This window comes from Lontra canadensis, unplaced genomic scaffold, assembly GCF_010015895.1.
Source record: "Lontra canadensis isolate GAN:19392208 unplaced genomic scaffold, GSC_riverotter_1.0 scaffold45, whole genome shotgun sequence".
NCBI classification, from domain to species: Eukaryota; Metazoa; Chordata; class Mammalia; order Carnivora; family Mustelidae; genus Lontra; species Lontra canadensis.
Window position 1 is genome coordinate 8,992,870 of NW_022631039.1, and position 17,835 is coordinate 9,010,704.

The 17,835-nt window shown below is 43.1% G+C and overlaps 1 protein-coding gene across 1 annotated transcript in view; it reads right to left on the bottom strand.

The window, feature by feature from the left end:
- Positions 1-10,695: 10,695 nt before the first annotated feature.
- LOC116876456 (cytochrome P450 3A12) overlaps positions 10,696-17,835 on the bottom strand; it is a 46,421-nt gene continuing 39,281 nt past the window's right edge. The window contains exons 10-13 of the mRNA XM_032872634.1: positions 16,973-17,133; positions 15,485-15,711; positions 12,211-12,373; positions 10,696-11,052 (exon numbers count right to left, since the gene is read on the bottom strand). Coding sequence (XP_032728525.1) covers positions 10,969-11,052; positions 12,211-12,373; positions 15,485-15,711; positions 16,973-17,133 — 635 coding nt within the window. The 3' untranslated portion in view covers positions 10,696-10,968. The remainder of the gene's footprint in view (positions 11,053-12,210; positions 12,374-15,484; positions 15,712-16,972; positions 17,134-17,835) is intronic.

Here is a 17,835-nt window from a genome sequence, read left to right on the forward strand (position 1 = left end):
GCCTCCATCAGAAAGGATGAATACCCAACTTTTGTAGCAACATGGACGGGACTGGAAGAGATTATGCTGAGTGAAATAAGTCAAGCAGAGAGAGTCAATTATCATATGGTTTCACTTATCTGTAGAGCATAACAAATAGCATGGAGGACATGGGGAGTTAGGAGAAGGCAGTTGGGGGAAATTGGAAGGGGAGGTGAACAATGAGAGACTATGGACTCTGAAAAACAATCTGAAGGGTTTGAAGAGGTGGGGGGTGGGAGTTTGGGGGAACCAGGTGATGGGTATTAGAGAGGGCACGGATTGCATGGAGCACTGGGTGTGGTACAAAAACAATGAATACTGCTATGCTGATAATAAATTTAAAAAATGATTAAAAATATAAGTCAATCAGAAAAAAATAAATGAAGCATAACAGATCAAAACTTTAAATAAAGACATGTTCACTAGGTTAATTTTATGTGAGTAATTCACTCCCAAAAAAGGTAGGGAAAGGTAGGAAAACTAGAGATTAATTCAAGGAGTCCCATTATCTGACCATAGGGGTTTCTGAACAAAGAAAGGATAAAATGAAAGAAATAATTCAAGAGAATTTCCCAAGATTGAAGAGCAAGTCTCTAGAATGAAAGGCCAATCCACTGTGTTGTCCAATACACAGCCCCTGGACACATGTGGCAAGTTACATTTAGACTTACATTTATTAAAAATGGATAAAAACAGAAATGCAGTTCCTCAGCCACACCAGCCACATTTCAAGTGCACAGTAGCTTCATGTGGCTGGAGACAATCATGTTGGACAATACAGATACAGAACATTGGCCTCATTGCTGAAAGGCCTCTTAGACACATCTGCCTAGCATAATGGATGACAGCAGATCCATGAAGGCACACTGTAATCAACTTTCAGAACATCAGGGACAAAAAGAGGATCCCAAATGCTTGCAAAGAGAGTGAGGGGAGCAAGACGCAGGTCCCATACAAGGAATCAGAAACCAGAAGGGTACTTATCTTCTCAACAGTGATACTAGAGACAAGTATCTAGGTCTTCAAGTTCACAGAGAAAATTCTAGCCCACCTCGAGGTCTATGCTCAAATCATCCATTCAAGTAAGAGGATAGAGCAGAGATATTTTCAGACACACACATTCTTAAGAAAAATTTACTCCTCTGCATCATTCTTCTGAAAGCTACAAGGAGATGGCCTCTTCCAAGATGAGGGAGAAAACTAAGAAAGAGATCAGGTGGGGCAAAGGTGTCAATACCTTTGCTATAACCACTACAGTACTGGTTCAACTTTCTAAAGCATGCACATCTATACATTTATTATTAAAGATAATTTTTTACAAGCCTCAGACAACATATCATTTCCTCCCAACCCCCTCTGGAGACAAGTGCTCCTTCTCTGTGCTCTCAAACCACTGCAGTTGACCTTCCACCATACTGAATCTATTGAGTCTATCCATGGGTCTGGACTTTGCCAGGCCTACAGGGCATATTTGGACCTGATCCAGAGTGGTAACTAGGAAATGTTTGTGGATCTAAACAAAAACCAGAGCAAGAACCTTCCTGCTGACCTCTAGGCATTTTTGAGGTTCAGATGACCCTCGGATAGCAGGTGTTGGGAAGTGCCCAAGTGACAAAACAATAGAGGTACTGGTGGAGTCCTCAGGCTGTTTCCAAGATGTGTCTCACAAACAGCCACGATATTTTGCTGAAGTGAAGAACACTGTGTGCTCAGCACTGCGTAGGCTCTGAAAGGACAGCTGTGGGGTCAGCATTAGCCACAAAGCCATCTCTGTCCTTTGGGGCCAGTGGGCTCCAGCCCCAGCACTGGGACTAATGAAATTGTCTGGAAGCAGCTCAGCATATTGAGTGAGGCCACAGGTCAGAGGGCTCCAACTTTTCTACTCTCTCACTGTAAGCAAGTCACTAACCTCTCTGTGCCTCAGTTTCTTCAGAGGGTTATTAGGAGGATTAAATGAGAAATCTGTAAATTTAAAGCCTTTGACTTCAACAGTGAGATCTTTCCAGCTCTCTGATTCTTCCATTTCATCTTTGTTAATCAATCAACGGTGATATGCTTCCAACTGCAGAAATGGGAGACAGACTGCTCTTTTTTTTTGTGATTGATTAAAAAAACATTTATTAAGGACCAATTTTATATCAGATTACTTGGAATAGTAGAACACAACTTTTAGCATCTGAATGTCTAAATTCTACTTAGACCACTTGCTAGAAGTGTAATCTCAGACAGATCATCCCACGTTCATTTCTTTCTTTCTTTCTTTCTTTCTTTCTTTCTTTCTTTCTTTCTTTAAGATTTTATTTATTTATTTGAGAGAGAGAGAGTGAGAGAGGGAGAGGGAGCATGAGCTGGGGGAAAGGCAGAGGGAGAGAGACAAGCAGACTCCCTGCCCAGTAGAGAGCCTGACACAGGGCTTGATCCGAGGACTCTGGGATCATGACCTGAGCTGAAGACAGATGCTTAATTGACAGCCACCCAGGTGCCCTGGTCATCTCATATTTCTGAGCCTTAGTTTTATCATTTTTTATATAGGAAGAGTAATAGTATCCACCTTCCAAGTTTGTTGGGAGGACTTTAGATGAACTAATATATGTAAAGACCTATACAACTTCTAGTGTGCAGTGAGTGTGGACTAAATATTCTTTATTTTTTTTCTTAATTTTTTATTTCTTTTCAGTGTAACAGTATTCATTATTTTTGCACCACACCCAGTGCTCCATGCAATCCGTGCCCTCCCTAATGCCCACCACCTGGTTCCCCCAACCTTCCACCTCCCGCCCCTTCAAAACCCTCAGATTGTTTTTCAGAGTCCATAGTCTCTCATGGTTCACCTCCCCTTCCAATTTCCCTCAGCTCCCTTCTCCTCTCCATCTCCCCTTGTCCTCCATGTTAAATGTTCTTTATTTGCCACGTGGAATGAAGAGGTAAACATGTAGGAGCTAGCCTACCAAAGGAAGTTGATTTCTTCTTTGGATTGGTACTGAACTTCTATACAAAGTGAATAAGTTAATCATGATGTATATTGGCTTCTGTAAAAATTTCTTTGTGATGTCTTTCTGGACAGAATGAAGAAACATGGGCTGAATGATGGAGTAGCATAGGATCCATTAGTTGATTTAAGTTTTATGACAGCCTAAAAGAGATATCTAGTTCTATACTAGACTTGTTCCTTTTCTAGACAACATTTTAATCAATGATATGGATGAAGATATAGACAGTGATATGATTAAATTGAAGTTGACAGAAAGCTGGGGAAAAGGGTTAATATGTTGAATGTTAGAATCAAGATGTAAAAAATTTTGGGGGGTGGGAGGTTGGGGGGTCCAGGTGGTGGGTATTGGAGAGGGCACGGATTGCATGGAGCACTGGGTGTGGTGCAAAAACAAGGAATACTGTTATGCTGAAAAAAAATTAAATTAAAAAAAACAATTTAGAAAATACTAAAAAAATTTTTTTTGGATAAACTAGTATAGCATGTCAAAACAAACATAATAACATTAAATATGAACAAAATAGGTCTTGCTTTTGCAACTACAAATGTCTAGGACAGGGACACTGAAGAATAAACAAAAAACCAGTATGAGAAGGAGGAGAGTATTGTGTCTTAAAATACAAAGGGTAGAAAATCTCTCAAGGTCTACCATACCCTGGAGCTAGCTTTCCTTTGATCTGCATACCAAAAAAGCAGCCTGTGGTTTTAGTAGCTTTCTTTTAGCAGCCATGTCATAATTTTAGCTCATAACTGAGCTTTCTATCATTTGCAATTCCCAAGTCTTAGCTATAAGAATTGTAATCCAGTCAGACGGACTGCTCTTGAAAACACATAGATGTCCAAAGAAAATGTAGCTCTTTGATTTTTCATCATTGACATCATCATCCCCATGAGACTCTTCTTGGGGTGACATTGTGGAGGAAGGATTTCTTGTTACCATCAAGAACTTCTTGGTCTCACTTAGATAACGAGCTTCTGAGTTCAGTCTTTCTGATTCCTCCCTCACCCCCACCATTTCCCTTTCCCTGCTCCTCCCAGAATGAGCTCAGGATGTTTGGGGGTGTGACTTCTTCTGAGCTGGGAAAGTGGGCCTCAGAACCTCTCTCTGCCCTGGACTTTACAGGTGACACCTAGTCTCTTCCCTGGCTCTAGAGAGGGTTCCGTGATGGTTTGTGGCTGTGTCCATGGCTCCATGAGGACTGGGAGTTGCCCTTGCTGACCTGGGCCCTTCTCACTGATACCCAGGACCTGTCTCACCATCCCCCCCAACTTTGAGGAGAGTGCACATTCACTACTATGTGTTCTCTAGCCCTCTGTGACAGGCATGTGCAGGCCCACTATTATCATCCCTGCATCACAGATGGGGAAACTGAGACCCTTAGGTTGAAATAACTAGATCCCCTAGGTCTTTTTGGCACAGCTGGCTTTGGATCCAGGCAGAGAATGCCCCTCAACCAGCACAGCCTAGTGGTGGCAATAATCTTCAGCTTCCCAAAAGAACAACTGCTGGGACCCTACCTCCTTACCTATGTGTATGCATACCCACTCCAACACACTCCCTTGTACCCAAACCCCTGCCCCAAACACATGCCCCCCTATACACACATCCTGTACACAGAAACATGCACAACTTCTGGACACACACAGTCCCCTGTAAACACAAACACACATCTAAACACACACTCCCATTACACAAAAGCCACATACACACACACACACACACACACACACACACCCCTAGACATACACACCTCTGGACACAAATACACCACCACCACCATCACCTCCCTCTCTGCCAACAAGCCCAGCAGACAGTCAATCACTGGACACTCTGCTGAGTTCTATGCTGTGGCATCCAAGACATCCCAGCTCCTCTGTCTCTGTATTAGTTACTACACTGTAATCAACTACCATAGAACACAGTGGCATAAAACAATTAATTTGTTATCCTATAATCTGTGGGTGAGGAATTTAAATGACTCAGCTGTGTGGTTCTGACTAGAGTCTCTCATGAGGCTGTGGCCAAGCCATTGGCTGGGGCTGCCATCCTCTGCAGGCTAGACTGAGCTGGAAGCTACATCACAAGTAGCTCACTTGTGGGCCTCGCAGGTCAGCACCAGCTCTGGCAGGAGGTCTCAGCTGTGTACCAAGTAGCTGCTTTACTGTCCCTGACTTGCCCCAGTCACCTAACCAAGTTGGGGAAGGTGGAAGCATCTTTTTCTCATATGACTCAGCTGCAGTCACACACTGACATGCCCACAATATCTTCCTGGTATCCCAGGTCAGCCCTGTTCATGGGGAAAGACTACACACCAGGAGAAGAGATACTGGGGTGTTCTTCAAACCTGGCTACCCTACAGCCAAAGTGTTGTCCTACTGAGAGGCATGTAGGGGCATAAAGACTTAGTGTCGTGAAGGTCCAGCACGTGACAGGTGCTCAAGAAAGTCAGTCCTCTCCCTTCTTCCTTTTTGTCCTGATCCACAGGATCACCAAGAACCACCCCTGTTTAGACAACCACACTCCTTTCTCTGAGCTCATCCACAACCCCACTGCTGCCTCCATAATTCACAGGAACTGAAAGGTGATGGCTTCCACAATCTTCCCCCAATTGTCACCTCTGTTCTGGGTCCTATACATCTGACTCCACTGAAGTGAGGAAGGGGTATTGCAATGATTTAATGTAGAATGACAGCCCACCCGAAAAGACTGTACAATCTTTTCTTTAACCCATGAAATAAGGGACTGGACTCAGCTGGCCAACCCTTGCTTGGAGTCTCATGTGGTTGGAGACAAGTTGGGGCTGGAGTCATCCTGAAGGCTCTCTTTCCATGTCTTGTTTGAAGAGACCTGAACAGCTGGGCCTGGAATGCCTGGGGCTTCTAGGGATTTCAGGCTTCCTAGATACATACAACGATGACTGATGATGAGCAGGATAAATAGATAAATGATAGATAGATTATAGATAGATAGATAGATAGATAGAGATGACAGGTAGGTAAAGAGGTAAATAGGATCAGGTGATAAAGAGATAGAGATAGAGACAGGTAAATAGAGAATCCTATATACTTACATATAGAATTAATTACTACATTAACAAACAAGGATTTGCATCTTCAAACAAGATTCCATGGAAAGGACAATTCTTGAACTAAAAAAGTGAATATAGAAGTTCACACACCCTATAGGTCCTTCCAGTCCCATAGACAGTCATCTACTCTGCAGAAGCCAGTCTGTCACAGTAGAAGAAATAAGCCCCTGAATGAGCTAATTTTGACTCGACATTTCCCTGGTCCTGCCTGTCTTTGACCCTCAAAGATTTAAGCAGCTCTCATCTGAGCTCTTCATGTATCCTGGACACCGTACAGCCTGGAGATGACCAGACACACTAGGCAGAACTCTGGTACCAGAAAAGCAATTCTAAGAGAGGCCTGGAGAGATGCCACCTGAGCACAGTGGTGCTTTTACTGCAGTGCATCCCGGGCCCCAAGACTGAATGCTCCTAGTTGTGATGACTGTTAACTTTAAAACTAAAACCTGCCAATTGTTCTAATAGCACAGGGGGAGTTAGGAAGAAATGAGAATTGAAATCCAGAACAAACAAGCTCAGCAACCACAGCCAAGTCTGAAGAACAAAAGGGAGGTGTACTTTTTTCAGGAGGAAAGGGGAAACAGGGAAGGCTGTTATAAACAGGAGTCCATTGGAGTAACCCAGGAGTTCGAAGTATGCTGGCTTCTCATTGCCAGAGCTCTTATGGGGCAGAAGGGGTGGTAGTTGTGGTGACAAGGAGAGCCCTTCTTCCTCCAGCTGGGATACTAAGGTAGAGCGAGGTCAAGTTCCTTTGAGGTCAAGTCCATCACTTCTTGTTGGGTCTGGGTCCTAGGGCATGAGGGTGCCCCTGCTGACCATCCCAGTGAGGTTCACATGTTGATTATCATCTGACAAAGTCACTTCTAGATGGGGGATGTTTATATTGTTTTTTGGAAAATTCCTGGACAACACAAGCTGAGGCATTAGTATCTTCATAGTTAAACCTCTGGGAAAGATGTCTGCAATTACTTTCTCAAATGGCAGATTGAAGCTGGACTTGACAGGGATGGAGCCCAAATGTCCAAATGAACATGGTCTCTAGAGGACTGAGGATAATACAGCTATGAGAGTAATAGCCAATATTGATTATGAACTCGCTGCATGCTCCGTAGTCTGTGTCCCAAACACCTCACACACATCATTTGGTTTCATCATCATGTCAGATAGGCACTGGTCTTATGCCCCTATTTTATACAATCTGAGGCACTAAGTACCAAGGCGGGAAGGTGTTAACTAATTAACTCCAGGTTCCACGTAAAAGTGTCTGTAGAGGAGGCAGGTACAAGACTCCTGTCGCTAGGCAGCATACTCATCCCCCAGTCACTGGCAATATTCATTCTTATGAGCTCAAGCTGCCCCACTCTCTGGAGAATCACCCTTGGCCAAACTGAACCCACTTCACCTAGGAGTTTGTGCCTCTTGGAGGCGGGAAGGCAGTCTATGACCCACTGATGGAGTACAAAATGCTAGTGACTAACTCATAGTGATATCAACTCTGTAATACAATTCTAGCTCCAGAGCTCTCCATGATATTAGGCTCCCCCTGCCCCAGCTTTGCTCAGCTTGTGCACCTGCCCTACCCAGCTCCCCTCAATCCTTTCTCCTGAGAGCATTGTCTTAGTAGACCATTTGCTCTAGAACCCCCACCTCAGGCTCAACTTTTAGGGGACTGACCTGAGAAAATAACAAAGCTCTAGCTAACTTCTGCACAGGGGCATTCAGCTAAGGGGCATACAGGTGCTGAAATGTGGCCCAAAGCTTGTGGGTCCAGCTATGCAAAGGGGGCACCTTTTCTTCATTTACCCAAGGCCACTGATTGGTCTAGCCTCAGCCCTGGACTGAGCTGGGATTCAAATCCCAGGAGCTCCAGCCTCAGAGCTCCCCATCTCTCATTCATTGTGTGGTGCTGCCTCATTGCTTAAAATAATTTAAGTTAGAATCAGGCAAAGGACGAGGAGAGCTGTGTTGGCTCAAGCTGCTTTTGTAACCCACTTCTCCCAGAAAACAATTAAAACCTCCAGAAGAGTCTCTTCCAAGAACTATGCTCCTGACACATCTCAGAGAAAATGCTGACCCAATACTTCACAATCCCCCATATTCCTATGAAGATATCTCTATCAAAGTCAGGAAGTGGAAGCTGACACATATGGCAAGGAACAATCAGAACCTTCAATTCCCTCAACTGTTCCCACAATGTCCTTTATAGCCCAAGGACCCTGCTCACACACTGAAGTTACAGGTCACCCTTCTTCAGCCTCTTTTGTTCAGTCTGGAATACTTCCTTATTTTGTCTCTGTTTTTTTGTTAAAAAACAAAACAAACAAAACAAAATTCTGCAAGCAACTTGAACATCTGATTGGCTTTATTAAGCAATTCATGAACTGGCACCATCCCACCTGCCAACTCGACAGATGCTCCCAGGAGGTGTACAAATGCACGATTTTCTAGGGAGGAGAGTGGGGCAGGAAGAGAACAGAGGGCAAAGGAAGCATTGCTTCAGGACAGGACACCTTCATTGTGGGGAATGGACTTGCAGGGTTTCTATCCTGCAATGACTCACTAGTGTACATCAGGAAATTTCAGACAGACTCTTGAAAGGTCCCCTTCCTGGGATAGGTTGAAACACAGTTGTTTGCTGTGAGGGGGGGTTGCAGACCAGCGAATCCAATCCTGGCTTGAGTTTTCTTTTTTTATTGCTTTCAGGACCATGATGTTGTAGAAGATTACTCACCAGTTACAAATTAGGAGTAGATATTCTTTTACTTCCATCTGTCTCACAATTTGGGGGATTTCTTTTCAGGTTTGCCACCTTGGCAAGAATATCCCAGAGAGGACGCTGGGTTCCTCTCACAGCAACCTCTCCAGTGATGCTCCATCCCTTCCTCCTGTTCCTGATTGTGCTCACTGGTCTGCCAGGTGTCTGCTCTGTGAGCTGCTCTTTCTTCAGGAACTCACAGGTGTCTGAGCTGTAGTACTTTGAAACTGTGTGAGTCTCCTCATCGATTGTAATCTGTTCCTACATTTCTCTCCACCTGTGTGTACTCGAGTGTCCAGTTTTATTCAATGGGCTATAATCTCTCCCTATTGTTAGTTATCATGATGCCTAAATTGTGCCTGAGGGCTGGAAGAGACCCCACACATTAGCTCTGTGTCCTATGGATGTTTCCCCATCACCATGGAGCGCAAGATGCTCCTGGCTCATCTTGTGCTTTCCCAGCCTGGCACCAGTCATTTCTCTGAATATCCCTAGTTCCCTTCACTGGAAACTGACATTTATGAGCCAAGATCTGAGCACTAGGTGTGCTCTTTTATCTTACCATGTCACTGTTTCTAAGAACTGTCCATGGAGAGAGGTAGGGGATATGTGTTCTTGCACACACATAGACAGACACACACATTTCTATCTCTCTACCAATCTATCATCTATCCATAGGAAAACACGACATTACATTAACACACTCACTTCCAGGCTCTGAATACACAGGCTTCATTTGGCTTTCTCCCTTTCCAAATCAGTGACTCCCTTCTCCAACAGTGAGAAACTCCTAAACCATTTGGCAGTAATATATTTACTTATTTGATCAATCCCCCTTTATGTAACTAACCCTTATTCCATCCCTTACCACTCATGTATGCCCCCACCGGCTACTTGGTTTCTCCACACTGTGCTTGAGCTTCAAGGGCTCCTTCAGACCAACCCTCTGTGTGGGCACCCTTCTCATCTAGCTTGGGCTCCCACACCCATGCCATCCTGATTTTCCATGTGTATACCCTCCCCACCCCACTCAGTTGCTAACTTAGAGTCACTGCGACTCTCTTCTCTGCCCCTGACCCCCTGTGTGGGGCTGCCCACCTGGCTGTGTCCCACCGATGGCATTAGGACTGAATTATCTGGAAAGGAAAGGCAAAAGAAGAGGCCAGGAGAGGAGATAGAAGGGGCTGGAGGGGAGGAGAGGGGGGAAATAGGAAGAATTCTAAGCAGCTCCTCACAGCAACTGAAATGGACAAATGCTTTTAGTCTTCCTGCCAAGTCAACCGGCCACTCAACCACATCTGATTTAACGTTCATTCTATCAGGACAGTTGGGAGCTGAGGCTAGAACACAAAGAGAGAGCAAGTCCTCTGGGTACCAGAATATCAGGGCAGATGAAATGAAAACTAATCATATAATACTAAGTGCCTCAATTGAGAGTTGGAAAAAACATGTGTTCCAAAACCTGTAGAATTCAATTGTGAATAGACTTTCTGACCAATGGGCAAAGTCACAGTGAATTTACTCTCACTTATCTTAATATATCACCTTGGAGTTCTGAACGAGCTCCTCCCACCCAGCAACTGCGATGGTCAAAACATTCAGTCACTGGCTCTCACTCATCATTCTACAGATTCCCTTTTAATGTGCACAAAACCATCAGTTCAGAGTTTTCTAAAGTGATGTTGATCAGTGTGATATTTAATGTAGCATATTCAAAATAAGACATGTGACAGAAATATCACTCCCATAGTCATGACAATAATTCTCATTTTCATTAAAGTAGGTTGATAAAATTGTTGAGAAAGTTTTATTATTGATCAGGGGAACAGATGGTACTAACTGGGGGTAGTTTGTGTGAACCGGACAGGCTGAGTCTACATCGCTGGCACTTATTGGGCACCTCCTTCACTCTCCACAATACAGAATGCTCCACACAGACACCAAAAAAGCTAAGTGAATGTATGGAAGCCCTAGTCATCTGTCACAGGCAGTACCTGCAGACCATCTTCACTTTTGGGTTTTACTCACAAAGGAAATTGAGGTCTCTGGTGATCTGGGATACAGCTTCTTGGAGAACAAAGGGGAGGTCCATAGGGGAAGTCAGGCTCCGTTTACACTCCGTCTCTTAGCTCAACCTTGAGAACAATGGGTTTTTCTGGTTGAATTAACCCTTTAACGCTTAATTTCATAGGGATCTGCAATAGTTAAATAAGCATATGAGAACCAACAAATGAAACCCTGCCAACAACATAAGCAAAGAAGGCATGATACATAAAGGACAATAATGCATTACAAACATATAAATACCATTATTAGATTAATCTATCTCTGATTTTTTTAAATTACTCTGTAAGCTGTCAAGACTGGAGCATGAAAGCATTCATCCATCACTTATTCAACAGATGATCTATTATTACTTACTCTGGCCCAGGCTGCAGACACATACATCTTAGCTGGTGTTCTTTTATTTTAATCTTAAGGGAACAGAATGAGTGTTTAACATTTAAAATAGATTCTTAGCCATTGTGGCAACAATACTGAAAAGTGCCAGAGTTAATTTTCTATATGTTGACTCCTAAGTGTTTATTCCACATTTTGTTGTATGGACATCAACACTGCTACACACCCTGTCACCTCTCTCGTGGAAACATCCATTCATGATGACAGATTGGGATGGGAAGGAAGCACAGCCTGACAGGATTCAGGCTTGCAGAAGGTGGAGCCACATACCCAGGGTGGCCTGGTCCCTGGGAGTCCTTCACATCAGGCAGACATGCTTCACACCAGATTCTCAACCTTGCTTGCCCTTGAGAATCATGGGGGCACCTTTAAAACCACACTCTGGGTGACTTAGGTTAGAGTTTCTGAGATGACCTGGGTATCAGGATTTTTCACAACCCCACTGATTCCCACGTACAATGAGTGTTTGAGAACTTCGGTCACCAAAGTGTCTGTGAGTTGTGGTGGAGAAGAGCATCATTCAGAAGCCACATCATGACTATCACTGAAGGTCATGACTGTGCACAACTTGGTTCCTTCCTTTCCATGGACTTAAAAGAAATTTAAAATACTGCTCAAGGTCATCATTCTGTGTATAATGATGTCACATGAACTGTACTGACCATGTGACCCTTATGGTTGGGTGGTCATAAACCACAGATATGGCACTCAGGAACTGAAGGGCCCTTGAATGTCACAGATGGCTTCAAATAGATTCTCTGGCTGATAGAACAAATTACTGGGCATAAATGAGTCCACATACAAACACACACACACACAGCTCTATGCCATATCCCTTAGTTTAAAAAAAAATACAATAAAACATTCTTTTTACAGAAAGTGCTCTCTCTGACCTGTGTTTCTTTACAAGGTTTGAAGGAGAAGTTCTGCAGGACTCTGACAAGGGCGAGTTTCATGTTCATGATCGCAAACCTCATCCCAAGGCAGTTTCGGGGTCCAGTTCCAAAGGGCAGGTATGTATAAGGATTTATGCTGTCCTTGTTCTTCTTACTGAACCTGATTCCACAACACAAGTTGGAAACAAGTTAGGGAAGCTTAAAAACCACAAGAGCTACATATTTTGGGTTCTGAACCAGGGATACATAGGAAATTTGATGGGCTGGTTACAGAAGTCCTGCTATGTTACTCTGCTGTGGTCGTTGCTACAAGTCGTTGGATACCTCTTCCCCTATGGGGGCATTCAGTCTTGTTGAAGAGATGGGATGAATGCTTTTGCAAATATTTATCTTAAACACTCGAATTATATTCAAGGTGGTGAGATGTTCACCCTCTGAAAGGCAAGAAATGAGCCTGATTGAAGGAAATGTAGGATCTTGCCTATACTGACTGACGTTGGTCTTATATCCATGGAAAAAGGAAGCAGGACAAATGCCTCCCATGATTTACATTGTTATTATTTCCCTTTACCTCCTTACCTTCCTGCTAGGACAACCCCAACTGATTTTCAGATGATTTACCTAGGCATGTGATACGACTCCACTATAATCATATTCACAACTATGAATAATCACTCTAATTATTGAGGTTTTTTCTACCTGCCTCACAAAGCTATAAATTCCTTAAAGGTTAGAACTACAATTTATTCACAATTCATTCCTCCATATTTATATCAATGAAAAGTGATAATGGCATTGTGGTGAGGTACTATTTAAAACTCACTATATTATAGAGAAGATACTAGAATATTAACCGATGATATGCTTTAATGTAATACGGAAAACAGATAAGGAATTATAACAGTGCATGGATGGGGCAGCTGACATGGGTTGGTGTTTGTTGGGCAGGTGATGGGCACAGATAGATTCATGTAAAGTATTCCATAGACTTGTGTCTATACAATATGCTTGTACGTGTGTCAAAAATTCTCCACAATAGGGGCACCTGGGTGGGTCAGTTGGTTAACCATCTGCTTTCAGCTCAGGTCATAATCCCAGGGTCCTGGGATCAAGCCCCATGTTGGGCTCCCTGCTCAGTCCAGAACCTGCTTCTCCCTCTCCCTCTGCCCCTTCCCCCACTTGTGCTCTTTCTCCCTCTCTTTCATGCAAATAAATAAAATCTTTTTTTAAAGATTTTATTTATTTTTTGGACAGAGAGAGAGACAGAGTGAGCAAGGGAACACAAGCACGAGGAGTGGGAGAGGGAGAAGCCGGCCTCTTGCTGAGTTGGGAGCCTGACGTGAGGCTTGATCCCAGGACCTGAGATCATATCCCTAGCCGAAAGGTGCCGCTTAACAACTGAGCCACCCAGGTGCCCATCAAATAAATAAAATCTTTAATAAAATTATCCATAATAGGCATTTTTAATACATGGATTGCATACTGCCTGGCACAGTCCCTGACACACACAGATAAGCACTTCCTCTCGTGACTGGATGAATCACAGACAAGTACCAGGAGTGCTCCCTGGTTTCCATTAGAGAAGCTACAGGAGAGGGAACTGCTGAGCTTCTGAGAGCCATCAGGTCTCCTGGTACAGAAATCAGATGACTTGGTCATTTTGAGATCTTTCGGCAAGTACTATGTGTGGATGCATTGCTAGCACTAGGGATGCCATGCAACAGGACAAGGGCTCTGCCATCAGGGAGCTTAGAGGCAGGGTCTAAATGTCTAGATCCCTAAAATGTTCATCCAAATTTTGCTCACCAATACAAAAAACAGGAAAACATGGACTGTAGCAGAATTCAAGCTGCACCCAAAGCCAGACTGCTCTGAATCATCAGGAGAGAAAGCTCAAGACCCCTCCAAGGAGGATGTCTCAGACAGCTAGAGAGCAGATGAGCTTGCTCTGGATGAACCCTAGATACTGAGAGAGGTGGGAGCTGGCACAGGACGGCAGCCACAGACAGCACAGGCCCCCGTGTGCCTATGTCCTCCAGAGGCTGTTCCTCCTGTCAGGACGTGAACTCAAAGCTCCACAGCCACTGCTCTCACACTACAGCTAGCAGAAACGGTGGCCCAGGGTTGCAAAGATGGAATGTGAGAATGTGAGGAGTAAATTTAGACAGCTAGAGGAAGCAGAAAAACTTAAAGGAAAAAAAGTCCCATTGTCTTTTTTTTAAGATTTTTTTTTATTTTTTTATTTGACAGAGATCACAAGAGGCGGAGAGCCAGGCAGAGAGAAGGAGAGGAGGAAGCAGGTTCCCCAATGAGCAGAGAGCCCGATGTGGGGCTTGATCCCAGGACCCTGGGACCATGACCCAAGCCAAAGGCAGAGGCTTAACCCACTGAGCCACTCAGGTGCCCCAAAAATGTCCCATTGTCTTAAAAAGGATAATGGTAATGTATATTATGGTATATGCATAATCACAAACACAAATATGGTATGTTGTTTATAGCTTACTGTTATGTCAAGTAAGTAGTTAAAAAATATATAATTCCATTGTATATAAGGACCAAATCTTAAGAAGATATGGTCCTTATATACAATGGCATATTATGGCTCCATCAGAAAGGATGAATACCCAACTCTTGTATCAACATGGATGGGACTGGAGGAGGTTATGCTGAATGAAATAAGTCAAGGAAAGAAAGTCAATTACATGGTTTCACTTACTTGTGGAGCATAAGGAATAACATGGAGGACATTAGGAAAAGGAAAGGAAAAGTGAATTGGGAAAATCTGAGGGGGAGATGAACCATGAGAGACTGTGGACTCTGAGAAACAAACAGAGTTTTGGAGGGGACTGAGGTGGGGGCTTAGGTGAGCCTTGCAGTGGGTATTAAGGAGGGCATGTATTGCATGGAGCATTGGATGTGGTGCATAAACAATGAATCTTGGAACACTAAAAAAAAATCTAAATTTTAAAAAAGTACATATATATATATAATACCATCCTTTTATTAATCTGTATGCATAGAAAAATATCCATAAGGACATATATCATATGATTAATAATAATGTATGTGACTGGTGATGACATTAATCTTTTTTCTCAACTAGAGTTTGCAAAATTTTGACAATGATCATCTTGTAATAAAAAATACTTCCAAAAATAAAAAGATGTACAAATAAATAATTGTACAACCATATGCTTGTCATCTATATGAAGGAAATATCAGAATATCCTCCAATATGAGGGTGGGTTCCCCATTCCAGGGTTTCCTGTACCTTTCAGGACGGAACTCCTCAGGCTCTGGCCAGAGATCCTGGTCTCGGTGAAGAGTAAAGAGTGGCACCATCACCACTGTCCCTTTGGGAATAAACACACCACTGATTTCCACATCTTTCTTACAGACCCTCTCAAGTCTACCACCGATTGGGTATAATCTGAGAGTTTCATTCAACACCATGTCCAGATACTCCATCTGTACAAGGGCATCATAAGTGGGTGGTGCCTGGAAGGAAAGAAACAGATTTTGATACATTGAGATTTGGAATCAACATTCAACTCACTCTATACATTATTACTGAAGTGTTAGGAACACCTTAGAATCATGTATTTTGGTAAAGGGCATTTATGGACGTTTTCATATCTACCATGTCCTTTCACCTGCTCAGTGGCCCACTGACATGTGTGCAATAGTAATGACAAGGGGAGACGGGACAATCCCCTAAACAGGGTCTGAAATCCTTCCTAGGTAGTGATTTTTCTTCCTCATGTGAACAAAAGAGACTAAGACTGTGACACTTAATGGTTTTTTTTTTAGTTTTTTATTTAAGTTCAATTTAGTTAACATATAGTGTATTATGAGTTTCACGTGTAGAATTTGATAATTCATTACTTGCATATAACACTCAGTGCTCATTACATCAGGTGTCCCCCTTAATGCCCATCCCCCAGTTACCCCATCCTCCCATCCTCTCCCTTCCAGAAACCCCCAGTTTGTTTCCTATACTTAAGAGTTATAGTTTATCTCCCTCTCTGTTTTTATCTTATTTTATTTCTCCCTATGACCCTTAGTCGTCAGTGAAATATGCTGAAATCAACATTTCCTTTCAAAACAGAGGTCACACACCCACACCATAGAAGAAGAACATACAACAGAAAATATCTCCTCTTCCACATAAACTCTTCTAGCGGAAATATCCTACTTTCTATAATTTCAATTATATTTACAGTATTTAGAGAGAAACACTATATTACATAAAAACCATAATTGGGGGAGACACTAGTTCCTTTCAACACAAATAGGACAAGAGAGGGGTAGGACTGGATGCCACCAACTGTGGGAACACAATTTCAGTTCTAGGGAATATTGTGAAGAGGATCAGATCTCAGCCCCACCCTCTGTTGCTGGAAAGGTCTCCTCATTGATGGTCTGGTGTTTCACTGTTTGCTCAATAAGGTACTCCAGCCCCCGCGGCCAGGTCTCTTCATAAGCTGGGAGCTCCTGTATAGGTAGCTGTGTTTAGTTCCTTGTTACCCAGCCAAGAATTAGTCCCCAAGTTCCAGATAATACAGGTATAAGAAACTGGAGCCTCTTTCCCCGGTACCACCAAACAACTGTATGAAGCAGAGACTCACCCCCATGTTGGACATGCAAACGTGAGTTAGAAGTAAACCTTTTTATGAAAACCCTCTGGATTTGAGAGCGAATCTGTTACTGAGATATAACCAAGCCTATTCTGACTCCCTCCTCAGTAGGACCCACTCACCTTCTTGGGGAAAATCGCATCAATCTCCTCCTGCAGTTTCTGCTGGACATCAGGGTGAGTGGCCAGTTCATACACAAGGAAGGAAAGAGACGTGCTAGTGGTCTCGTAGCCAGCAAAAATAAAGATAATAGATTGGGCCACGAGTTCCAGATCAGACAGAGCTAAAAGGAGAAGAGAGACATTTGAGCTAAAGCAGATGAATATAAAATACCACATTTTAGATGATGAGAAATCTATTTGAAACTCACATTTCCTTTGGAGAAAAATTTAAAAGCAATCCGGAATCAAACTCACAGGGGTTTGCACTCTGATGTCTACCTTACAGAGTCAGAAAAGCCAGAAGTTGTCTTGACCTGGTTATTCCCATGGCCTATTCTCATGGTCTTGACCATCCATTCCGGCTCATGCCAACTTCCCCACCAACACAGATAAGTGATTTCAGGAAATGGCATTTCATCTAATGTACACAGAGTTATCAGGATGTCCTTTGGAGAATCCCAACAGGACTTCAGTCCTAAGTCACATGGGATAGTATCTCTCCCAGGAAAATTTAAATCCTTTCCGCTAAAACAGAAAATAAATTTCTTTAGAGAGTTTGCAATGCTAAGGCTTAATTGTTAGGAAAAATGGATGATCTTTTACCTAAACATATTTGTGGGAACTTTAAAGAATACAACTGGGCTACAGATAAATCTTGCTGCCCCAAATGTGGGATCTGCAGCATCTGGGAGCTTATTAGAAATGCAGACTCTCAAATGTCACCCTTCAACAATCGAATCAAAATCTGACCTTTCATGAGATGTGGTGATCTGTGTGCACAACCTATATTGAGAAGCACAGCTTATACCTTTCCAAGGTCTCAG